At 31.5% G+C, this 27,944-nt stretch overlaps 1 protein-coding gene across 1 annotated transcript; it reads left to right on the top strand.

Moving 5' to 3' along the window:
• The first annotated feature begins 67 nt into the window (after positions 1-67).
• LOC128187954 (adhesion G protein-coupled receptor B1-like) lies at positions 68-27,772 on the top strand. The gene is made up of 30 exons (XM_052858679.1): positions 68-165; positions 6,339-6,497; positions 6,854-6,936; positions 7,122-7,278; positions 11,470-11,700; positions 17,095-17,157; positions 17,289-17,447; positions 18,272-18,409; positions 18,618-18,716; positions 18,873-18,967; positions 19,086-19,277; positions 20,270-20,344; positions 21,337-21,442; positions 21,537-21,674; positions 22,497-22,560; positions 22,804-22,939; positions 23,141-23,193; positions 23,331-23,439; positions 23,532-23,635; positions 23,758-23,860; positions 24,052-24,229; positions 24,728-24,797; positions 24,937-25,003; positions 25,324-25,409; positions 26,351-26,477; positions 26,564-26,605; positions 26,836-26,973; positions 27,095-27,205; positions 27,311-27,376; positions 27,663-27,772. Exons 1-29 carry the CDS (start codon positions 90-92, stop codon positions 27,338-27,340), a joined length of 3,189 nt encoding a protein of 1,062 aa, XP_052714639.1. The 5' UTR covers positions 68-89; the 3' UTR covers positions 27,341-27,376; positions 27,663-27,772.
• The last annotated feature ends 172 nt before the right edge of the window (positions 27,773-27,944 follow it).

Raw genomic sequence — 27,944 nt, 5'->3', positions numbered from 1 at the left:
AAAGTGATACTTGAAAATCGTAATAATACCGTATATTACCCGTACGGTGCATATTAAACCATGTTTTATAACTTCCTCATTGTTAGAACATGGATATACGAGGTGAAGTGAGAATCTTTGCGTATATATACATTGTATGTCTCTTCAGAAATGGCTTTTGCTCGAGTGAGTAATGATTTAATATTTCAATATTTTTTTTTTAATTGGTTATGATATTTGTAAGCATTTGTTTTGTCTAAAGATATGCACATATCCCAAAAACAGTTTATTTATGCAAACTTGATCCCTTTTATTTATTTATAGGGTATTGTATGTTCAAAACTGATAAGCTATGATTTGTGAAATTGCAAATTGCTACATGTAGCTTGGTTTCAAAACTTAAGAAAAATCAATGATTCTATTAAAAGGTATCCTTAAGTGATGTTCTTATTAATATTAGATTTATTGATTTATAGCCGGCAATGTCAACATATAAAGTCTTCGAGATACAAATAAATGAAATGTCTTTTATTTGGAACTCTGAAATGAGAGAATTTGTTTTATAATACTTTGTGCTGTTTACCATACGGTCATCATTCACTGGGAACCGCGAAAATATTTGAACTCGTGTATTCACATTAGATTAATAATTTGATCTTATCATTGATACTATAAGGAAATAAGGAATAAGGAATCATTCTTTGAGTATTATGAGGTGATAATTTTGGTCAAATCCAATAAAGCCCGAATGGCTTTATGATAGATTTGATTACGCCCCGATCGAAATTATCACCTCATAATATTCAAAGAATGGTTCCTTATTACTTAAATCTATATGATTTTAAGCTATCGTACGATGAAATATTTAAATATAAATGAGCAAACCCCGCTGGCGCCTTAATTTGGCGTCATTTGTATTATGGGTTTTATAGAACAAAATCGATACGTAGTGTTATTACAGACGCAGACACTGGAAACTGTAAATATATAAAAACAGTTTTGTGAAAGTATCGATTGATTCACATCAGATGCTTCATTACAATTTAATTTGAATCTTGATTTCATGTATGAATACAAATGTTAGTTTCAACAACAATACAAGATCTTATTCACGTTTTTATGCGATTGATTCGTTGTTGTAAGATAATCTATATTTCGTCTGAAACATGTAAAGTCAAAGTTGATACGTGTAGACATACTAGAATTCATTAAAAACTATGTATGTTTCTTTCTATTAAGATGAATAAAATCGGTCATGCACCAGTATTTAGAAAATGTTCTTAAGGCCTGGTTCTCAAACCTAATCCAATTGTTGTAATGAGCAATATATCTAAGCCTTAAATTTCAAGCAAACTTAACAAACTTTAATATTTGTTTCAACAGCTCTGAAAATGAAATATAAATTGAACCATCGGAATCAATTATCCTTAACTGTTGGGTTGGTGTGGGGGGGGGGGGGGGGGGGGGGGGGTGAGATCCAAAAAAGCTAATACTACAATTATCGTAAGTGTAGGTTTATGTATTATCCTATGCAATTATACCACATTCTTCAATTGCTTTGATCCTATATATTATCTAAGTGTTTTGAATTACTTTATTTTAAATACTCCTACTTACTCCAGGTGCTTGCTACGTCGATTTGCTAAAACATGACTATTTAAAGAAAAATAAGTTTTGTTATTGATAGTGCCTTTTGTTCATCATGTTTAGGTTGTTCTGATTAGTTATCAAATGACAATCGCCATATGTTTTTAAAATTCTTTAAAAAAAAAAAAAAAGATTTCAAGTTTTTACTATTTCGCTTTAATTTCTTTTAGAAAAATATAATTGTAAAGCAAATGTTAAATGTGAGTAACAATTGAACTTCAATTAAATGAGGTATATAATTCATATACAAATTTTGATTTTTATCAATATTTTTTTGTAACGAGATACATGTATTACAAAATTCAAAGAAAGCTTTAGTGAAATAAAAAATAGTAGTTCCCAGAAATACAATGTGCATAGTAGCATACGCATAGTTACATTATTGTACTTTACAATGTTAGCATCATCATATTTTCATATCCTCATGTGAAGGTAAAAGTGACCTGCTTTCACTTAAAAATATATTTTGCGGTGCTACCAATGTGGCGAGCGCAGGAAGAATTACATTATACCTTGTATCATTGTTAACGTAGTGATAATTTGTTTTACGGTGCTACCGTTGTGGTGATCGCAGCAAGAATAACACATAAATTGCAACATTATTATTTTACTGATATTTTGAGAGTTATCAACTAACATCCGATAATTTTTTTTTTGAGAGAGAGTTATGTTTTGAAATTGTTACAAAATACATAGACTGATTCCCCTAAAACCGTTTTTTTACTTTTGAAGATGATTGACCAGTCTTTGAAATTTAAATTGTGTTTAATTTAGTTAAAATTACAAAGGATAAATAAAGTATTATTTTTCTGATATCAGAAAATATTTTTTGATTTTAGAAAATTGATCGTATTTTCTGATATCAAGAATTCTAATTTCTGATATCAAAAAATCATTGTCTTATATCAGAAAATACCTCAAAAATATCAAAATGGCGCCTTATAGAAAATAGGCCTTGTACCTTTCTCCTTTCCCGACAAGCAAATGTATATATTATCAAATATGATCTCTTTTTTAGCTTCCCTCCTCCCCGTAAAAATTTCCGCAAATAATTAATTCATAATTATATTGTTTGCATTATATTTCAGATTCAGATGAAACTAAAGAATAAATGTATAGGTGTATATATATTCGGTGAATCAATCAATGCTACATGTTTACCATCCGATAACATTCAAATACATGTACATCTAGATTTATTGTTTACGTACTTATTTTTCTCTCAAAGTACTATGACATCAAATTTTGTAGATATACATATAAACGTAAACAGATGAAAACCGGAGATGGGACCTTAGAGAAGAAACAATAACAATACAATAATTAATAACAAAAGTTTACGTTTTTCTTTCTTAAAAAGCCCCTGCTATATGTATATTTAAAGCGAAATATAAAAAAAGAATAGAGAGGTGTGACCAGTTACGACCGAAGAAACAAGCTACTTGTGAACCACAGTTTTACAACAATGAAAATTTTGATTCATACAAAACGCCAAAAAACCAAATAATTGTAGATTTGAAAAAAAAAAAAACACCTGGTAACTATTTTTCAAGCTATACTTCTTTCCAAGTTGTATTTACAAAATTTCTAAAACGTTGATCAATTTAATCGTCATTGCCGACTTCATCGTCACTTTTTCGGCTATTACATCGTTTTTTATCCGTACTGGTGGCTCAAACATGTACGACTGAATAATTAGATTCTTTTAATTTAGTAAACATCGAAAAAACTTCGTACCCGTCATGGTGAATAAATATCAAAGAATTAAAGAAGATAATGCTAATCCTACAATTTGTTTACAGTCGATTCAGCTGTTCGAAGGAGGTCGTATGTGACGTCACAGTATTACGTGGCATACGATCTTTATTTGTAATAACAAGTTTGGGCTTTGAATTAAATTGTAAAAATATGGGATACATGTATGTCCTTTAAAGTTAGAATAATTTTTGAAAAATTCGTAAGTTGTGACGGCTTCGAGAAAATCTCTAATGACTATAATGTGTCTAGAGATAAATCTGAGATATATCTTCTTAAGATAGCTACATGATTATGCCCACTGATTTCTACAGTTCGTTGATGCTGGGTTTTTTGTGTGTACGTACATTTATCTCATACGTGTGGTGTATATTACCCGTGTGATAAACCTCTGCTATATCAAACGGGTGATGCTATATCAAATACTTCCGGTCCGAACTATTTTTGACACAGCCCCTCGCTTCAACGCTTCAGTGACCTATATGTTTTTACAAAGATCTAGTACTTTCAACATAACTATATTTACTACAAAAATTGATATAAAAGGGATTTTGTCAAAGATTTAAATTACAAATATGAAGGAAAACACATAACTGCGTCGCATAGGCGTCGGAAATTGGGGGGGGGGGGTATTGTGAATTAAGGCGGGGGGGGGGGGGGGGCTTATACATAACCGTAACCACAATTTTGAAAGTTATACACAACCGTAACCACAGATTTTTGATGAGTTTAGCTCCCTTCCAACTTTCAATTTGCTTTGTGATTTTTATAAAACTGCAAACTACGTTAACTATCAAGGAGTTCATCCTGACGACGCGACGAAAACAGAGCGCTCTGGTTGTGTTTATATACAAGAACTTACCGAAATAATGTTTCATAAGAAGTTTATTCCACCACCAGTAAGCATCTTTATTCACTTTAATTTCGAATCATAAGGCTAGTGTCTGTTTTATAGAACATCAACAACTGTTCCTCGTTCGAGTCAATTCAAACTAACGAGCATTCGCAACTTCGTGTAACGTTATGTCAACAAACTTGATTATTCAAGTCTTCTCTTCGGAATTTCCATTTAATCAAGTGAATAAGCTCTAACAAAAATTATTTAGAGCTAAAAAATTATTTTAAGGTTTATTTCAGTGAAACTTTACATTTAAACGGTTAGATTTATCTCAGGAATGACGTACTAAATTGTATTGCGCAAGGTCACAATAGCCGCATAACACAACGTTGCATCATCGTTTTTAATCTTTGAAAAAAAAATTCGGGTCACATAAGGGACTGTCTCAAAAGCTTCATAATATAAATCAAATTGTATGAGATAAATAGAACATCTATGATTGTGTGATTTTATATTTGCTTTATCCAACTCGTTGAAATGGTTATATTCGCTCGCCAAGCCTCGCGAATATATACACCATTTCAACTCGTTGAATAAAGCAAATATAAAATCACACAATATAGATATCCTCTATATATATATATATTATTAATACATGTATATATTATGTTATCATGAATGAATACAATATGTATGTATGACGCATCAAACCAACCACTATATACTTTCATTTTAGTGGAGTCTATAATGAAAAAGGTCATTTAAAAAATTCGCTATGCAAATAAGTTACTTTTTAAAATATTTTAAATGTTTGTACTGATATTTATACATGAGACCTTTTTGTTACTCACAGAAATTGACATTAATTCTAACTGGCAACTTACACGTATGTGTAAGATAATTTCTAATGTAATATAATGTAAAAACAGCACTTGTAAATCATTTTTTTTAAAGAAAACATACAACACTTAACGGTTTCATCAAAATATATTGTATAGTTCAACAAATCAAAAGACGAATAATTGTTATAATCCCGCAATGAAAACTAATCAAAATAGTTGAAATTTGACTGTGGATTTTAGTGTAATTGAAGTTTATTTATAACACTGTGCCGGATAATTATGCCAGTGCCAAGTTGGCATTTTTGCACCCGCTTAAGATGCAGTTTCGGAAAAATCCATGTATACCAAATGACAGACCATTGTCTAGAGAGTATATAACCACTTTTGTTTTAAGTGTGTTTCACCAGACAGGTGAGATATTTACCTTTAAAAAGTAATATCCCATCGGAAAAAGATAATTCCCATAGGAGAATTGACTCTCCTACAGGAAATATTGACAATCCTATAGGATTTTTGAAAAGTCCTGTAGGAATTATATTTCCTATAGGAGAATGGTAATTCCTGTAGGAATTTGATTCAAACATGTAGTTTTCCTATAGGATATTAAGTTTTCCTATCGGATTTTATCAAATCCTATCGGAATTGAATTTCCTATAGGAAGTTCTTGTATTCCGGTAGGAAATTCCAAATTACCTATCGGAATATTGATTTTCCGAAGGGAAAAAATATTTTCCTAGAGGAATTTATTTTTGAAAGGTAAATATCTTACCTGACAGGTGAGATACACTGAAAACAAAGGTCGTTGTTAACTCTTTAAGCAATGGTCTATCATATGCCATATTTGAATTTTTCGATATATGCAGCTTAAGCGGGTGCAAAAATGCCACCTTGGCACTGGCATAATTATCCGGCACAGTGTTTTATATTTGACAGATGTGAAAATTGATAAAAACTTTAAAAGGTGTCATTTATATTTCACCTTTGACCCTTTGATATAACCGTGAAACACAGGTGATAGTAGGTATCCAAATTTCAAGTCTTTACAATCAAATTATCGCAAATTAAATTTTGCATAACAGTTAGCCAAGAAAATAGTTTAAATAATTCATTTCCTTAGTGCTTCGTGCTACCTAAATAGTTTTAAAATTGTCGGTGTCAAAAGATATGTTTTTCGTTGAAGAATCTTTAAGTAAGGTAAAGAGTAATTTGTAAACAGTAAAAACAATGTTACTGAATTTTCTTTCAAATAACTTTTCTATAACTTTATTATCCTACAGATGGATGTAGTGTTGCAGAAAACTGGTCAGTTTATAGCCAAAACTGTTACAGATGTATTTCTGACACCTCATCTTGGTATGCTGCCAGATCATCGTGTCAGAAGTTAGAGGCGGATCTTGTTACTATCAGCAATGCAGGAACACAGTCCTTTTTAGAAAGTATGAATAAATATATCTACCAATAGTACATTAACAGAACATCTTTTATTATTGTTCGCATATTTCTTCAAAGTGGACTTTTGTTTGTTATCAGCACATTTATAAATCATATTTGTTGAAAAAGGTTGTTGAATATATGATGGTTTGTTATATACAAACTAGTTTTCTCGAATTTAGAAACACCAATTTTATTTTTTGCAGTTTTTTTGTCATCTATTTTTTATTTTATGGTTCAGTTTTACAGATTAAAAAGTTCTAACTAGAATTTACTATCAAAACTCAGATTTTATTAATATGTGTTCAGCATTTAAAAATTACCTTATAGTAAAATTATTTTGTTTATCAAATTTCAAAAGAACTTTGCCCCAACACAAATCGCTGGATTGGACTAAACGATAGACATATAGAAAACAATTTTACCTGGATTGCGGATCCAACGGTAAAAATATTAACTAATAATATAATGATTAAATATATACTAAATCATACATTTTCCATTTGTAATGAATACAATAGTTAATTGGATTTTATAAGAATCATATTAGTTAATTATAAACTGTACATGTATAAATCATGTAAAAAAAAAATTAATGTATACTTTAACACTATTTTTTATGATTTTAGATTTTACTGATATATAAGCCCTATGATAATTGGGGATATGGTGAGCCCAATAATTATAAAGGTAATGAAGACTGTGTATATATGACGGCATCTAATACTTGGAATGATTCACCCTGTTCACATGAATTTCGCCATTACATGTGTCAAAAACCCCTCGGTAAGTCAAAAGATAATCAAAATTAATAAACAAACCTGTAAACATTCAGTTTCGTGTTCAGAGGCTTTAATTTTTCGTAGTATAACAAAGTCTGATTCATTTAAAATATGTAATTTGCAATTACTACATTATACATTTAAGAATACGATAAAAATTAATTTTTAAAATTCTTAAATTAATCCATCAGTACTGTTTGACGCTAACTATGGTATTTGCATGTCGTCAAATTTGTTGGGACATAATCCTTTGTTAAAGCAAATCAAGTAAATCTCTTTTTGTCCTGCACTCGGTTTAAAACAAACAGATATTGATTACTGTGTACTAAATCCTTGTTAAAACAATCTTATCAAACTTGTACAGACCTGATTAACGATTACAAAGGTGATTGTATATAGTTGGATTCGATGGAAGGCATTGCGAACATAGTAAGCACAATAAAAAACGCATTTGGAGCCCCATTATTGGCCGTACTTACAAATTATTTGCGAAATCTTCTTGTCGTTCTGACAAATGTAAATACCTCATCGATTGTAAATTTTGTCAGAGACAATACGTAGCGGAAACAGGAGACTTTCGCAGGCGCATCAATAACCATTGTTCCACCATCAAACTAATAGAGTTAAAAAAAAATGAAATCATGGATAAAAAAAATTTAAAAATAACCAAAAAACAAAGAAAAAGAAAACAAAAAGAACCCGTACAGTTCAAACCAATTAAGGAAGAAGCTAATTAGTTGAATAATTAACGTGAATGATAGTTTGTACACTTTTTTTCTTAGCAAATATCACATTATTTACAGATAAACTGCAAAACCATTCTTTGTCCATATACACTTTCCAGCACATCTTTCTTCTACTTCATGGCCATGACGCTGCAAGAGAAAACTCAACCCGAAAAAGCTATTCACAATTTTCATTGTACAAGACAATACCTATGCAACTATTAATAAGTAGTTTAAATTGAAAAATTAAATAAATTGTAACAATGCAACCCATTTCTAAATTATGGGTTTGGGTGGAAGGGATTTTTTGTGGCCGACTTACGGAACAGTTGAATATAAAAGGAAGAGCTTAACGTGCACGCTTCAAAACCAGGAAGTGTAGAGCCATTGCCCTTGAATTAACATAGAGTTATATTAATAAGATTACATCCCGCTGTCAATCAACCACCTCTGTGACATATCCTGGCTTGTTTTAGTTGATACATTTGACACTTGTGTCCCTGGTGTCGTCGAGGAAGCATTCCTATTTGAGCTGCCTGCAGCAGGCGGTCTCACTTGTTTCCTTGACCTCGTACCAACACATTATTTGAAGCAACTGTGTTTGTTACATTTGACACGACTGCGTATGGGCTTCTCATCTTAGATGCCATTTGGTTCCTTACCCTCAGCATGTTTTAAGATGTCGGTGTGAAGTGATTAAACTTGCCGATTATTAAGATAAGACTAGATATTTTCTCTTGTTGACTTTTTGTGACCGACTCAGGAAACAATTGAATATAAAAGAAAGAGCTTAGCGCGCACGCTCTATGACCAGGAAGTGTTGAGTTATTACTCTTAAATTAACATTACAAGAGTTATCGTTCTTGCCCTGAACAAAATGCTTAATTGCATGAAATAACATCTGGGGTTTATTCATATTTGGAAAACCTAATTCAAACATAAGTCATAAGTAAGTAGAAGACAACTAGAAGCCATTCTGTCATGTTTTCAGACCTTTCAGTTACCATTCAGTTGAGTGAACGGCATACCCTAATCATTTTGAGTGTAAAGTTCGACTAATCAGATCAATAGAGCATGTGTAGATCTGGTCAATGAATTTCAATCTTATTGTTATGACGGGTTAAGTGGAATTAATTGTGCTAATAATGCTTCTAAGTAAGGGAAATGTTTTTCTTATACATGCTGGTGTTTTTTAAAATGAACTAAAATTCCTTACATTATGATAGTATTCTTTTCTTTATCATATATCAACAGCGCATTTTGTTTGATAGTCCTTCAATACGAGAATTAACATCAAGTTCACTGATAATATTAGACCCAAGCTATGAAATATTTTGAGCCTAAGGTAGCTAAACACAGTTTCGTATAAAATCCAGGGAGTTTTTCTCTGGGGAAAGGCGTGATGGGTAGGGATTCTCCTGCTATTTTTATGCGGTATACATGAAAATTAATTTTTCTAAATGCTCAATTGCATAATATAGTGAATTATCTTTCGAAAACATCAAAAAATTATGTAGACAAATTTTAAAAATTAATTTTGTGAGACTCTAAAATAAAGGGAGGTAACTTCAAAACCATCCGGATTTTACACATGCAGAATTTAATGAATTTTTTAGCGGGTAAAATAGCTCTTTAAAAAGCTGGCGAGTATACCCTGAAATTACTATAAAATGATGCCTAAGGACTTATTCTTGAAAATGTACATAAATTAAAATGGCTGATTTGGTTGCATTCTGCTTTGGGGGAGCCTAAAATGCATGGGTGTACTGCATTTAGAGGCATCCTTTTGTCTATTTTCCGCCTACTTTGAGTGCCAAAAAAAGTCTAGCATTAAGTTACATGTGCATTATTCTTTGATATTTAAACATATCACGATTTTATCTTTTTATTGATATATAGATATATATGTAACATGTTTTTACAATTTATTTTTATAGGTGTCAGTTTTGCTTGCCCCTCATCTGAAAATGTCCTTATAACGTTACATATAAAACTGTGTTTTGCACCCTTAACGAAACACATGATATAACGTTGATCTGTCTCTATCTTGTAAAATTGCAGCGTTAGCATTTTTGTTCAGTCAGTAGAGTTTAATTTTGATCCTCAAGCATTAAATAAATGTATAACATGCTTTGTGCATGTTTCATTTCTCACTTTAAGACGTTGGGTATATGATTGTGAATTGTGACGTGTTGTTTTACATTGTGATGCATTAGCATTGTGACATTTTTAAGTGTGACGTCATGTCAACAAAGCCGCTCCGATCATGATTTCAAAACTTTTAGTTTCAATAATAGAATAGAGAGAATATGATACACTAATTTTATGTGTATGTGTATTTAATTATGTGTTAAAATGAGTGTCCGGTTATGGACTTTTGAGCCGCTCTATTAATTCAACAAATTTTCATATGCAATGATTACACAGGTGTGCATAATTCAAATAGACAGTTACGTAAAATATCCGAAATTGTATTTGACGGGGGGGGGGGGGGGGGGGGGTTATTAGCTTTTTTAATTTGTGTGTCAATCAGTATCAAATGCGCAGTACCATTGGTTATGTTCAATTCATTAAATAAAGTGGAATGAGTAAGCGGAAAATCAGTTTTGAATTTTGAACTGCACAGTCGTGTTCGAAAGGTCTATCTTTGTATTTGACACATCCTACCTAAATGACAATTTCTCTGCCATTTTGTTTTACTAAATTCAACTTTGTGTGCACCAAAATGTTTGTATAATTCTCATCTTTGCATCAAAGCATTAAAAAGTGGCAAACAAAATTTTTTATTCCCTTTAAATGAAAATGTTCAATTAAAAAAAATAACATTGCTTGTACATAATAAAATTTTTAGTGAGATTTAAAATTTTCAAATGATCATTCTTGTATAAACATAATACAGTATTTTACAGACTGTTCAAGTTAATCCATATTGTGATCGATGTGAGACAAACAAAAGTCAAAAGGGGATTAGGTTATCAATATTTGTAAAACATTTTGATTAATTTTTTTTCTTAAATAACTGTCGTAGAAATGTCTTTTTAAAAGAATGTTATAGGTTTTTAAACAAAAAATAACATGAGATGTGTTTTATTTTTTAAGATATCTTTTCTTTAAAAAGAAATAAAACAGTATACAGGAATTTACTTCACTGGGCATGATTTAATACATATCTTAAAAATACCATGAATTTTTAACACCAAATTTTAAACTCTTCATTGTGTTACCCGATTTTAATTTATTAAAATCACAATATTTTTCTTTGAACAACGTAATCTTGTTGCAGAAATGATGCTTTATCGATCCATAGGGGTCTGAGGTGGGCTCAAAATTAGAAGAAAAAAAATAATTAAGTCGAAATTCAAAGAAGATGTGTGTGCATGAATGTCCTTGTAAAACACTACAGTTTCTTTTTCTTCCAGCAACAGACTATTTCAGACTTGAACCTCAACGTGATTATTATTTTTCTTTAGACTTGCTACAAATTCTTAACTTCGAAAGCAGCAGCTCAGTAGTGCATGAAGGAGACTCTGTCTGGTTTAAATCACAAATAAGAAGTAAAACAATGTACGAGGTCCAGTGGTTTCATAATGGATACTTGATTACAAATTCATCCAGAAGATACAAAATGACGTCATCAAAAACAGAAAAAAACACATATTTACATATCCTGCTTATCGCAAACGTTTTACAGCGAGACATGGGTAAGCCAAAAATGATGTATGTTTTTAGCTCACCTGAGCTGAAAGCTCAAGTGAGCTATTCTGATCACATTTTGTCTGTCGTCCGTCTGTCCGTCCGTCCGTCCGTCTGTCCGTCCGTCTGTCCGTAAACTTTTCACATTTTCAACATCTTCTCAAGAACTACCAGGCCAATTTCAACCAAACTTGGCACAAATCATCCTTAGGCTAAGGGGATTCAAAGTTGTGAAAATTAAGGGCCACACCCGTTTTCAAAGGGAGATAATTAGAAATTAAGGAAAAATTTCGAGAAATTTTCAAAAATCTTCTTCTCAAGAACCAGAAAGCCAGGAAAGCTGAAACTTGTGTGGAAGCATCCTCAGGTAGTGTAGATTCAAAGTTGTGAAATTCATGACCCCCGGGGGTAGGGTGTGGCCACAATGGGGGGTCGAAGTTTTACATAGGAATATATAGGGTAAATCTTTAAAAATCTTCTTCTCAGAAACTAAACAGCCAGGAAAGCTGAAACTTTTGTGGAAGCATCCTCAGGTAGTGTAGATTCAAAGTTGTGAAATTCATGACCCCCGGGGGTAGGGTGGGGCCACAATGGGGGGTCGAAGTTTTACATAGGAATATATAGAGTAAATCTTCAAAAATCTTCTTCTCAGAAACTAAACAGCCAGGAAAGCTGAAACTTGTGTGGAAGCATCCTCAGGTAGTGTAGATTCAAAGTTGTGAAAATCATGACCCCCGGGGGTAGGGTGGGGCCACAGTGGGGGGTCGAAGTTTACCATAGGAATATATAGAGTAAATCTTAAAAAATCTTCTTCTCAGAAACTAATCAGCTAGCAAAGCTGAAATTTGTGTGGAAGCATCCTCAGGTAGTGTAGATTCAAAGTTGTGAAAATCATGACCCCCGGGGGTAGGGTGGGGCCACAATGGGGGGTCAAAGTTTACCATAGGAATATATAGAGTAAATCTTTAAAAATCTTCTTCTCAGAAACTAATAAGCTAGCAAAGCTGAAATTTGTGTGGAAGCATCCTCAGGTAGTGTAGATTCAAAGTTGTGAAAATCATGACCCCTGGGGGTAGGGTGGGGCCACAATGGGGGGTCAAAGTTTTACATAGGAATATATAGAGTAAATCTTTAAAAATCTTCTTCTCAGAAACTAATCAGGCAGGAAAGCTGAAACTTTTGTGGAAGCATCCTCAGGTAGTGTAGATTCAAAGTTGTGAAAATCATGACCCCCGGGGGTAGGGTGGGGCCACAATGGGGGGTCGAAGTTTACCATAGGAATATATAGAGTAAATCTTTAAAAATCTTCTTCTCAGAAACTAATCAGCTAGCAAAGCTGAAATTTGTGTGGAAGCATCCTCAGGTAGTGTAGATTCAAAGTTGTGAAAATCATGACCCCCGGGGGTAGGGTGGGGCCACAATGGGGGGTCAAAGTTTACCATAGGAATATATAGAGTAAATCTTTAAAAATCTTCTTCTCAGAAACTAATAAGCTAGCAAAGCTGAAATTTGTGTGGAAGCATCCTCAGGTAGTGTAGATTCAAAGTTGTGAAAATCATGACCCCTGGGGGTAGGGTGGGGCCACAATGGGGGGTCAAAGTTTTACATAGGAATATATAGAGTAAATCTTTAAAAATCTTCTTCTCAGAAACTAATCAGGCAGGAAAGCTGAAACTTTTGTGGAAGCATCCTCAGGTAGTGTAGATTCAAAGTTGTGAAAATCATGACCCCCGGGGGTAGGGTGGGGCCACAATGGGGGGTCGAAGTTTACCATAGGAATATATAGAGTAAATCTTAAAAAATCTTCTTCTCAGAAACTAATCAGCTAGCAAAGCTGAAATTTGTGTGGAAGCATCCTCAGGTAGTGTAGATTCAAAGTTGTGAAAATCATGACCCTTGGGGGTAGGGTGAGGCCACATAGGGGGGGGGGTGTTAAAATTTTACATAGGAATATATATAGAGTAAATCTTTAAAAATCCTCTTCTCAGAAACTAATCAGCAAGATGATTCTTTATAATTGTTAAGACTTTGGCCCCAGGACAATTCTTTGGCCTCACAAGAAGGTTCAGAGTTTGATGTAGCTAAATATCCCATATATTAACAATTATAAAGGATCTTTTTGAGAACTGCAATACTCAACATGTGATATGACTATAAAATTGAAGCAGGCAGCTATTTTTTCATTAGAATCTTTTTGTATTACTGTTTTGAGTTATTGCCCTTGATTTATTGATTCTTGATTATTTTAATTAATGCATCCACTGTTAACCAATTATTGTGATGATTATTTTTATACAATAATAAATATTCAATGTATATAAGTTGTTCTGCATAAGTAGTTTTGGGTTAGGCCGGATTAGTTTGTTTATTTTTGATTTCCAATTTTTAGATACTATGAATTATTTTAGGCCGGCACATATATAGGGACAGTGTATATTGCATTGTGATGAGCGACTGTTTGGGGTTAAACTTGAAGGGGTAACTAGGATTACCGAAATACCCGTGATTTACCGAAATGCCCTTCAAAAACACCGAAATGCCTTATTTGAGCACAAATATTTAACATAGTAGTTTAAATCTAAGTGTTAAAATGTATTTCCCAAATTTTCAGTTTGATAATGTAATTATTTTGACATAAATAGCGATTTTTAACATGTGTAGACATTTGGTTAAGAACGATAGCTCTTGCATGAATTGCTTTTCACTCGAATAGAGGTGTGAAATTTTATTCCTAATAATTAAAAATAACAGTTTATCAGCTTTTATTTTTTAATATCATATAATAACTATCAAAAATCCATATAGAGTGGAAGCAACTATAAAAAGAGCAACTATTTAAAGACGTAATTCCTATCAGAATTGCTCCTTTCTCTTGCACACGTATATAACACAAGTTCAAGTACTATAATAAATATATACATTTATTCCAAAAATTAACTTTATTTAAAAATAACTATCTATATAAAATACTAGACATACACTCATTATGGCGTAATAATGGACATTTTGGTGTTTTTGAAGGGTATTTCGGTGTTTTCACCAGGTATTTCGGTAAATCGCGGGTATTTCGGTAATTCTATGTACCGAACTTGAAGAGGTACGGAGAGATTGAGGGTGTGGACATCCCAGCTCTATCTAATCTTCGTGTTTTTCTAACCTACGATACAGAGTGTGCGGTCCTTCCTGCCCTGTATTGCATTAATACAAGTGTGCGGTCATATCTGCTTGTCTTGGTGGTGGTTGCGGCGGAGCACTAGTGTATGGTCATCCATTCTGGTGTTCTGGCCTTTCTAGCGCAAGTGTGTGGTCATCCCTGCTTGCGTTATCTCTGCTTGCGTTAACGTTGGTACCTGTGAGTTGCGTAGGTGTGCGGTCATCCATGCCTGCGCAACTTTGAGTCCCTATATATGTGCAGGAGCGGTGATTAAAGTCTGCTCTTGTAAATATTGGCAGCAATCAGGGCTATCCGAGATCCAAGGGGGGAAAATGGATTTTATTTATACAGGATCTACATGTATTAGGCGAACATTTTTTTTTTAATTGGATTACGGATTTTTTATTTAAAAAATTGGGTCGGTAGGTCGAAAAAAAAAAAGAAAAAAAAACCTGGCAAACTTCAAAGAAATAAAATAAGTCTTATGTTTTGTTTGATTTTTTATTTACTATTCCATGTACACATGCTTAAGTGTGTCTTTGGGCCACTTTCAGGGCATTCCGAACCGCAGGTCTCACACCTCTATTGACACACGATTTACAAATTCAGGCCTCTCACACCTATTTTTGGTACTGGGGCCGGGGCCAATGGATTGGGAAAAATGCAACGTTTTGATAGAAATTGGGAATTTTTTTCCTTGCTTAATGTACAGTCCTCTGAACAAAAACCAGGGTATATTGATAGGATTTTTTAAAAGTTATTTTTTTTTAAATTATTTTTAAAACTGGGAACATGTGTGTATAATAAGGAGAAGGAAAAAAGTGTATTCACAGTGTGTGATACAAGTTTGTTACTGACTGAAGATGTAAAATTTCCCAAAAGGTTTTTTGTGTTTAGTAGCTTGCTATATGTCAAATGGCATAGAAAATAATAAAAGTTTTTTTTTTTTAGAATTTAAAAAAAAGTTATCTTATTTTTATTAATGTAAAATTTAATCTATATTTGTATTTATACCTTTTACGGATAAATGTTTCCTGATTGTGTTAGCCTATTGACAATATTTATTAAATCAGTCTCTGTACTTCTGTGTATTTGGGGTATTAGTCCAACCCATTGACCCACTTACTACCGTTTTGTAGAGGATCTAGATCTGTTTAGACAAAAAAAATTATAATAATTTTAACATTTATTGCAGAATTATAAACTACTAACAGCTTATCAACTAACTGTAATATCAGAAATAAAAGTAAATTAATGAACATCGTTTTTAAAATTACACCTTCTCTGTCTGAGTAAATTCTGGCTAAGTTACCGATCACAAGAAACAGTTTACAACGCGGTAGTGTTGCACATATTCACAGTGCCTTTATGACTGCTGAATATACAATATATATTTAGAATAAGTATAGTTTTCTTTTAAGTTACTTTATTAATTTTAGGCGATCTCAAATTGGGGAAAACACTCAATTTTGGGGGGAAATATGCCTTTTCACGTTGGGAATGAGGCCAAATATCGCCCCCTGTTAAAGAGAATCGAGAGGCCTGAAATTGGTCTTACAATGAAATATTGTTGCTTTAACTGATGCAAAATGTCTCCATCATATATCGTACTTCTGTCTGACGACTTTATTTCCAAAACTTTGAAACATAATATACGTAGGTTCTTACACTTTCAAGAACTTCTGACACTGCTTGCCCCCAGTATGTGTGGGACAACACTGTTTCAAGGTCTTAAACGATTTTGCAAATGACAGATATGTGAAATTATGCCATTTAAATGATAAAACACAAACCACCGTTAGACAACATGGCACACGTGTGATAGAGAAGTCCGTATTCCAAACCCGATCAATTTTAAAACTGAAAGTGTAAAAGTTAAGGTTTTTTTCGTGAATGAAACCAATTTATGTGGTTTTTATTGATATTTTTCACCAGCCATTTTATTTTATTTTTTGTATTTCTTTTAATTTATGTCGGTCAGTAAAAAAAAAATTTGGAAAAGTGCATTTTATTTTTTTTCTAAAAGTCAAAAAAATTTGGTCGGCGGATCCGTAATCCAACTAATAAAAAAACGTTCGCCTTATTGTACATTGTCCAGATTGTTTGTATTATGACTCCATTAAGCTGACTTTATCATACCTATTGTTCCTCAGGTGAGCGATGTGGCCCATGGGCCTCTTGTTTTAGTTAAATGATGTTATTTAATAGAACATACACACGTGAAAACTTTTTATTTAAATACTTGTAGGAGCATGGGAAATCAGAATGTCTTCTCATTTGACACAAGCATCAAGAAACTTGACTCTTACAGGTATGAAGTTTAGGTTTAGACATGGTTTTATACGTAAGATAAAATTTGTTTATAACCACGAATTTTGTATTTTCAAACAACATAGAGGAATTTGAATTTACCTAAGAAGTTAATTTATGTTATATGTTTAGTTTTTCCTAGATTAATTCTTTTTATGAACCCCAAGTACAACTTTTCAATACTGATGGGTGACGAAATGAATGTGCAATGTACAGTCACAAATCCAGAGTCGTTGTTTGATGTCACCAATGGAAGTCTCGTTATCACAAAGGATGGGTCTGTGTTACAAGGTCAAATGAGGAATGAAACATTTAAATATAACAACATGTCAACATCCAGGATCCCTATAACAAAATTTTAAGTGCCTAGTTTGTCCTTTTGTAATCTGTTTTCGTTTGTTATCGCGTGTTGTTGAATTGCCATTTGTTGTTTGCCGATCGCACAATCTACAACTTTTAAAAATAGTTTTACTTTTAGTTTTAAAAAAGAGAATTTGGATAACTTAAAACAGGGGCATGGCTTATCTGCCACCCCTCCCCTGTACTTGCTATGACTATGTAGAGGAAATGCTTTACACAATTTCAATATGTTACCTTACTAAAATTCCTGCTTTAAACATTATTTTGTACTTTGAGCTAGTTCTTTTATTAGGTTTAAAATCCATCATTTTTCCCAAACCCTATCAATTTGCACTCCTTTTTAAAAACTCTTTATAAAAACATTAGCTCATTATATCTTATGCATGCATTGAGATCAGTTAATGTTTGGGTTATTAAACCCCCCCCCCCCTTCTTACAAACACATTCCTACCACTATAACATCACAACCCTAACACCCACCTTTTAGATTAAGTTTCACAAATAAAATAATTTTCGCAATAATATTTGTTTAGTTCTACCAATATCACTATATCATTCATGTGTTAAAACTTAAACATGTAACATAACGGACACATTAATATTGTATGTAATTTATTTAGATCCATTACAAGGTTTAATTTCACACGAATAACTTTCAGTCTCACATGCACGTGTATCTTGTCCTTAATTTTTTTCAATATGCGGAAATAGTTATATAAAGTGCAATTCTTTTAACGGGTAAAATATTTTTGTAGAAATTAGTAGCTTAAATCTTTCCACAACATGGAACAAGTATTCAGCAGTGGAAGCTGATTCTGGTAGATATACATGCACACACTCTGGTTATCATGTTCCTGTGAGTGTGTCTGTGTATGTTACTGTCATTCAACCAGGTAAGTTTAGTTTGAAAACTGCGTAAAATAAGTTCATTAAAATCACAAGTACATGTACGTACTAAACCCACTGAAAAAAATTAATGTGCTCAATGTTGCAAAATTACAGTGGTTTTTTTTTTAATTTAAAAGATATAAAATATAGTTTAACCAAAGAGGCTGTATATAATAGCTTATGTTAGACTACTTTTTTGATAATATTTTGTAGAACAAAAGAGATGTGAAAGTGAATGGTCAGAAAGTGTTCAATGGAAAGCTACACTTGCAGGAACTACTAAACAGGAACCATGTCCAGCAAAACAGAAAGGTTGCTCATATCTGTAATAACAACATTTTAATAAGTCTTACGTGTATCTTGCAGTGAGAAAAGGTATATGATGTGTCTGATCTAGTAATTAAAATATTAATTAAAATAAGATATTTTTAAAAATAGATAGATATGATTCAATAAATGGTTATTTAGGTAGTGCAAAAAGATATTGTGAACCACTTGGAGTGTGGGCATCTCCTAGCCTTATCAACTGCACATCTGAAGCCTTTACAAACGTATCCTTGCTAGTAAGTTGTCACATATTGTAACAGATAAATACTGATGTTAAAATACATCTTCAAGAATTACACTATTTGAATTTTTTTGTTTAATTGACTCATTCGCTTCACTTATGGTTATTTACAGTTGGACGTGCCAATAGAAGATGGAATACAAGATACTAAGATGGTTCAAGATAAGGTCAATAACGCTATACAAACGATGAAGAACATTATATCAACCAATGAACTCAGTGCTGGGGATCTAAGCTCCTCTCTGGACATCTTGGAAAAAATTGTCGCTCTCACTAACTCGACTGGGTCAATAATCGAGAAAGAGGTCAATTGTTCACATAATTCGTGACACGCCTTTCTATCAAATTACCAATTTTGTTCATTCGCTGATTATTCTATTCATTTTTTTCAATCTAAATCTTAAAGGGACATGGGGACGAACAAACCCATGATTCAGCAAATGTCGAATTTTTACACGATTTACACATATTTTATATATCATATGAAAAGATTAACATTTGAAAAATTATGGTGATCAAAAGTAAATAAGTCAAATTTAAAAGAAAAAATAGAATTACGCGTTGAGCCAACACAAAAATATCAAGTTTTCATTCCGTTTCATAGTCACGCAAGCGCAGGGGAATGTAAATACTGCAGCGTGGCTTACATCATGACACAGAAACCTCTCACTGAAACATGATGTCTTCAAGAATAATATTTATTATGATGCATTTTCTATAAATGCATATTTCTTACCATAGTCATCGAAACGCTTCAAATTCAATATTTTTTCCAGTGTGTCAACCCCATTGTAATTATCTTAAATCTTAATTTTAAACCATTGAGACCGATTTTATTTTATTTTATTATTATTTATTTTTTTTTTTTTGGTAACAAAAAAAATTGTTGTTCGCATACGTCGAAATTCAAATTCCATATGTTTTATGTTATAAAATAATTCCTTTATGTAAGTTCTATGGGCCAAAAAGAGCTATGTACTCTGAATGATAAAAATGTGACAATCAGGGAGATAAAGAATAACAACGAAAAACTAGGATTCTTATTTGATCTTAGTAGCTTAAAGTCTGCCCATATCTTCTTTTAAACTATTTTGAGTAATTAAGAATTTAATTTGATAGTATAGCAAGTCATTAAATTAAAAAAATAATCTGATAAGTGAGATAATCGTTATGATTTGGGAACACGTATTGACACGAACTTGCGTTGCGAAAATATGAATGTTGTTTAATAAGTACTGACGAAATTCTATTTATGGTTGTATGTTGTGTTTACAAGTTGTAATGATTTTTTTTTTAGAACGTGTTTTATGGTGTTATTGACAACGTTTTATCAGCTAACAACTCCAAATCGTGGAAAACGGTCAGTGAAAAGGTAATTATATATCATTTATTTGAGAGCATATTTCTACTATCGTTTATGAATTTTATGAAATATTTTTCAATGCTATAGAAAATTTACGACAAAAATGCATTTCATCAAAAAACAACATAATCTTGCTACACCTTCACATAAGATGTGCAACTCTGATAGATATACCAACCTCTTTTTTAAAAAAAATAATATGCCTTTGAAACGATCAATAAATATTATATCAAAATAAGTAAATCATCCTCAGCATCTTGTTAATATGATTGAATAATCTTTATTTAACCTCCTCGCATACTGCAGAGGAAGTCTAAACCTTTTTTAGACGACATATACTAAGGGAGTGAAGCATTTGTTTACTTTTAATAATTTTAGAGAGAACTGTATGCCTACAGATAACTACAGATCACATTTGTCCGGATATTTTGTTTGCCATATGTTGTGTTAAAGAAATATAGATAACATTTATTTTCATTTTCAAAGGTCGCTTAGTATTTTAAGAATGCTGTAAGACTAGCGATATATTTTTTTTTGTTATTTATATCTTACAATTGAAACTGACTAAGAATAGAGTTAAATTGATCACCGCGTAAAATCAATAAATCATGAGAGTGGTTTTAGATCTAAGTATGGTAGGAGGCATTTGTATTTCATCGCTGTCATTCAAAACCCATGATCACCCATATGGTAAAAAATATAAACTATTAGCCCATCATATTTTTCGTGAGTATGTACATACTAATACTTCAGATTGATGTACTAAATTTTTTTTAATTAGATTTAGATCTTTTGAATCCTTTATGATTATGGGGCTTCTCAGACTTCCGTATGTAATAAAACCAAATACTAATTACGATACAGAAATTAGCAAATGCATTGCATAAACATGTACTTAAAAAATCTCATTGTGAACATTTTAGCTGTACAGTTTCATGGATAGAGATTACACTATAGTTTCTAGTCATTATTTATAAATTGCATATTTCTTTTCATGTTAGACAGTGAAAGACGGAAGCTCAATCCTAAAGAATGTAGATCGGCTCAGTGAGATTGTACTTCAACGCGACAATATTACGGCAACGCACTTCAGGGGTTCTAATTATGGTACATGTTTCCGCATTAGCGTGTATAAACAGCTAACTTTTCTTTTCTGCGGGAAACTTTGGAAGATTAAAAATTTCATTTTATTTTTTGATAGAGCTCACAATTGACAAAACAAAAATAGATGAAACTGGAATACGTTTCCCGGATGTTCCCACAAACAACATTTCAGGAAGTTCCGAACAAATATCGACTTTCCTCGAATTACCAAAGCAAGAAACGAAAGTAAAAAAGGGTAACGATTTCAATATTTCTAAACAGTGTAAGGATTGTCCAGGGTAATAAGATTCAAAATACAACCAGCGAAATAAATGGCTGAAAAAATATTAAAAGTGAATGATCCTTTCATGAAGTTTATTTACAATATTTATTTCAAATGTTTTTTAAGCAAGTATTTTTTCGAAGTTTCACTGTTGTTTATAAGGTCGAGATAATATCGGTAATGCCAAACGTTCATTAAATTCAAATAGTTATTACACGTCGCAAACTTATTGCGTGACTTGGATTTTATTATTCATAAAAAAAACCCTTTTTCTTCTTTTTCTTTTCTCTTTTTTTATGTTTCAGACAACGCATTACACTAAATTGGGAATGAATAGAGCGTGTATTAAGTAACTGATAAAATCATATATGCCTAAAAGATATTTGGATATATAAAAAACAAAAAAAGACCGAGAACACAAATCCATTTTTGTTCAGAATAAAACAAACTCATACATATAATAACTGCCACACAACAGAGACAAAAAAAATCCGATTAATTGTAGACAAACACTGGTTAGGGTAAAGTAAAAGCAATCAACTAAATCCCTCACAAGCCACATAAAAGACAATATTAACAATTATCATTCATCATAGAAATAGTGTTGGTTTTTTTTTTCATTTTTACGTTGATATTTAGCATTTATTCCCCATGTTTGTTTAGGAATCTACAGTAAGAGTGGCCAATTTAGTAGCTTAAAAAATAAATTCATCAAGATATTACATACTATTACATAAAGTTAAGGTGAAAAAATAAACATCACTTAATTAAATATGCTTTTTTTTTTTTTTACAGAAATCTACTATGTAGCCATAGTTTACAAATCAATTTCTGATATATTGCCATCTGACTTGGATAAGTAAGTCTTCCTTCTTTCGTAAAAACTTATTTGTTAGTACAAATCTAACAATGGTGTCTTAATGAGAAATGTGTTTTATCTAACATTGATTACAAGTATGTTTAGTTTGTGTTCATATTTAAAGCAAGTGGACGTTTAAATAACATAAAAATATTATATGTGAATCTTTTGTTTATATATGTATCAAATCATAATGAAAGGTACATGAATAACATTTATATTTATTGAACTTAAATAAAACAGGGATCAAAGTAAACGAAGTTTTGATCACACGTCTAAGGAAAAGGAATATGTTAATTCTCCAGTTGTGTCCCTTACAACACAAAATGATTTTGGATTATTGGTTCCACCTCTAAATATATCGTTTGGACACATAAAAGTGAGATGACATATTGATTTTTCAACAAACAATATGCACTGATTTATTCCTTTAATTATCCATTCTGAATTATTATTAATCCCCAAACGGTGTATGAGAATTTAGTATCCAACAGATACTAGTACCGCTTTAACAGAAACGTTTAATTTGTTTTATTACAATGTACATGTAAGCTTATAATTCTATATGTGTTTGATTCAGAATGAATCAAGTAAAATGTATGCGGTGTGTGTTTCTTGGAATTTTACCGTAAGGTAAGTTTTTTGATAACCGACATATTTACATAAAAAACTATTTCATTTTTTTTAAATACCCTAGCCTGATTGAAAAAATATATGTGTTGTTATGCACATTTATTAAAAGGGCAATGTCTTTTTACTGTTATGTTCAGTAAATGGACAGAAAGAGGATGTAACGTGAGCCAAAGTGATCATAAAAGAACCGTTTGTCAGTGCAACCATCTTACCAACTTTGCCATTTTGATGAGACCATATTCTCCTGTAAGATAATTCAGTTCTTTTGATATTGGTTTGTTTGCATAGTTTTAAAATCGTGTTTTGGTGTAAGCACTGAATATATTTCTCTTCTTAAGGCGACAGAAGACAAACAATTGTTAAAAACAATGTCCCTGGTTGGGGTGATTCTCTCCATATCATTTACAGTTCTTACGTGTGTTATTTACATCTTGACGTGGAGGTATGTTAACTGTAAAATTAAGTAGCGTACGTAGAGATATACATGTAGGTACATATTGAAACATTTGAACGAACTAAAGTTCAAGCATATGCATATTGAAATACTTAAAATTTATGTTACAGATATATCAAAAGTGACCAAAACATCATCATGATGAATCTCTGTGGATCGTTGATTCTGTCTTATGTGATTTTCTCATCCGCTGTAGAGCAAACAGGCCATGATGTATATTTTTATACATGTTTTATAAGCTTGTAGATTTTGGATATAAGAAGTATTCTAGTTTTGAGGACATCAATAAATCACATTATAAATTTATAATTTTTAAGATAAAATATATAAATTTATAAGATAAAATTTCCGAACCTCAGAATCTCTTTAGAATAATGCCTGTATTTATGATTATTTTATTCCAGGGTATATGCATTGCAATTACGGCCATTATTCACTATCTTTTCCTGGTCACCTTCTTCAGTATGCTAGGAATGGGTGTCTATTACTTCATAAGTATTACAGTCACGTACTACGCCATGTACGTGGCAAACAACTTCAAGGCTAGGTCCAGAGTCCACTGGTTTCTGTTAGCCATATGGGGTAAGTAAATGTGGAAATTTTCGTTCACTTAACTATAGGTCTTTCATATGAGACTTTCAAGATTTTAAATGGTAAAATCAATAATTTTTATGACCTGAAAACTTAAGTTGGCTTACATGTAACACACCAATACAATATTTGATTTCAAAATAGAACAAATATATTATTAAAATATGATTTTAACAATAAAATACGGATAAAAGCTTTCAGTAATTTTATATGAATTTTATTGTATTTTTCCAGAAAAACTGGAAAATGTTTTGTGGGATAAATAGGTATCTTTTAACCTAAAGTTTGGTCAATCAGTACATAATATACTTCATCAATTACACATGTCAAAGAAGGACAGAATATTTTTGTTAAATCAGATTAATTTTCTTTTAATTTGATTTTGATTACATGACTCACCAATTAATAGTTCAGTATATCTTTTAGCAGTTTTACTTATATCTGAAGTAAAAAAAACATCCGTTCATTTTCTAAATTCACTGCATACAGGTATCCCTATCATCCTTACGACTGCAACTCTTGGAGCGTTTTGGGGAAAAGGTTATCACCTTGAATCTTTGTATGTATTTTTCATAACACTCATAATAAATTAAAATTTTGAACGACATTGCCATTACTCCATAATATTGTTAATTCACAGACTATGGATTCCTGCTAGATATCCTAATTGTTATTGACTCAGTGGTTTTATTATTTAGTTGCTGGTTGTCCCCGGATAGCGGTTCCCTCTACATGTTTATTGTTCCAGTCTGTTTAATTAGCGTTGTAAGTAACTTATACAATGTATTCCTATAAACAATAATGATAAAATAAGTAAAATATTTCTGCCAATAAAATTATGTTACATGTACTTATCACTTAATTTTAAACGTTTAGTTTTTTACTTTACCCTCTATCCTTAGGTTGTCAAAGCTTTTAGTAAGGTTTATGTCAATGTATAGAACTATAAAAAAATGTCGATAGAAACACAAAACAATAGCGACAATGAAACAAGATAATTTGTAAACAAAGAACTGATTTGAAAATAGTATAATTCATAATTTGTTGTTATTGTTTTAACATATGGTAGTTCATTCTTATTGCAGTTAAACGTAGTGATTATCGTTACACTGGTAAGGGTATTATGTGTTTCAAAAGCAATGGCAAAGTCCTCACTTCAGAAGAAGGCATCGTAAGTATAACCAGCCAATTGTTATATATATATATATATATATATATATATATATATATATATATATATATATATATATATATATATGTGTGTGTGTGTGTGTGTGTGTGTGTGTGTGTGTGTGTGTTTTCAGTAGACGATAACACAATAATCCGTTTCTCTCAAATTTAATCCATAGCGCTTTTGCCTGAAAACATTTTTCTATATCGTTACCTATACCGAGGACTTATTATATATATATATATATATATATATATATATATATATATATATATATATATATATATATATATATATATATATATAAACACTAAAAAGCTACCAACACTCGTTATCTATATAATAATAATATGAGATGAAATATAAAAAAAACAACACTAAAATAACAAAGGACACGAACAATACAGTAAACTAAAATTATTATCGGGACAACCCGTTGATTTTTCAGGACAAGAAAGGCGAAAAATATCTACAAAATAGCACTTAACTAAAATCTAAATAATATCGGAAATGAACGTGGCAAATACATCTTTGTAATAAAGATCATAAGCCCGAGAAAGAAAACTGCGACGGACAAGAGTTTTCTTTCTTGGGCTTATGATCTTTAATACAAAGATGTAGTTGCCACGTTCGAATACGGTGTTTCAAATGTTATTTATATTTACGTTTTGTTATCCTGAAGAAGGGACGGGTTGTTATTTTAAATTATTGTTTGTGTCGTTGATTATTTTTAGTGCATATATATATATATATATATATATATATATATATATATATATATATATATATATATATATATATTTCTTTCATGATTTGCGATGGTATATGATTTTTATCCGACAAGGTTGTGTTTTCTTTTCCCGAGCAAAATACTACTATGTAACCGATTGAAATTACATAATTTAATTATCTCTTTCGATCTATTGTTGTTGCATGGACAGATCCGCTTTGCGATCCCTTGGAACACTTTTACCAGTCCTAGGTGTAACCTGGCTATTCGGTATTCTGGCTGTTAACGAAAAAGCAGATGTGTTTCAATATATATTTGTCTTTGCAAATTCACTTCAGGCAAGACTTTTATTATAATGTATTAATACAACTGTTCAAACTTTATATTTATTTTCCTTTTTCAATAAAATAAACTTATGTTTTAGGGATTTTTCATATTCATTTCGCACGTGCTGTTGAACCAAAAGGTAAGAGTGTATGCATTAAAATAAGATAAGAGGTATATGACACACTTAGTAAGAAAAACTATTATGAATTAATATTTCTCCTTTAAATTTTCAAATTCATCATGCATGGTAAATTTTATAAAATTTAATGTAAAAATATATTGGTACAGCAGAGTTAACCTGTTATTTGCCGTCATCCTCGTCATATTCATTTGATATACAATATCCTTCTTATTACTTGGTACATGCAGGTGATGCAAGGTTTAAGAAACAAATATCCAGCCTTAAGTACACTTGCTAGTAAAGATGAACACAGCAAAATTGAAACCACTTCTGTATCAAGAAGTCAATCAACATGTAAACCGGACGCTTCGTTGGTGGAAACCAAGGTGGGACAAAACGCCAACAATAAAATTCATCAATATTTTTATGAATTCTTGAATTTATATTTGATGAACAAATATTTCGCTCACAGTGAATGTTATCAAATTTGAATAATTTCCTTTTCAGAAACAGAGTATCTTTGATAAGACTCATAACAAAAAAGTCAAGAAATCTGAGTCGTTCATAGCAGAGACAACACTTGCTACTGATTGTCCTTTAAGTACTGGTCACGACAAAGTAAATCAATTTCGTTGATACATATAAATGCAGATTGCAGAACATTAGCATTTATTTGATACAAACATCTGATAATATGTAATCATAACATGCATTTCTGTTCAGAACTCTGTGCTGCCCGATATTTACAAGTAACATGATAACCTTCTAAAAGAAGAAGAGGAAAATAAGGTATACATGAACATCATACATATTTAATAACTTTGTCTGTGTAAACAATATATATATATATATATATATATATATATATATATATATATATATATATATATATATATATATATATATATTACTTATATTACTTCTTCATTTACGTAATAATGCTGCGAGTGGAGTAAATCGCCTAGGGTGGGCTCCTTGAGCTGTACATACATTTACATGTTCAGTCTCTTGTGAGACGTTATATTGAGGTTTTTTCCATGCCGATTAGATTATTTGGATTTTATTTCTTTTACAGAGATTTTGTTTTCATTCAATTTATGGTGGTGGGAGAGAAGGTATAAAGTGACAAAAATGTAGAAACAAGCTGTTATAAACAAATCTCATTTGAATTTTTTAAAAAGCTTACCATTTATTTGCATGCTGAATTTTTTATTTTTGTTATTTCTTTTAACTGTATATATGAGAGAGAGAGAAAGAGAGAGAGAGAGAGAGAGAGAGAGAGAGAGAGAGAGAGACTGTGTGTTGTTTAAAACATTGCATTGTATAATATTTCTGACGTTTATGATTTTCACAAGTC

The sequence above is a fragment of the Crassostrea angulata genome, chromosome 1 (assembly GCF_025612915.1).
Source record: "Crassostrea angulata isolate pt1a10 chromosome 1, ASM2561291v2, whole genome shotgun sequence".
Classification (NCBI taxonomy): domain Eukaryota; kingdom Metazoa; phylum Mollusca; class Bivalvia; order Ostreida; family Ostreidae; genus Magallana; species Magallana angulata.
The sequence above is the reverse complement of the archived record's forward strand: the minus strand, read 5'-3'. Positions and strand labels throughout refer to the sequence as shown.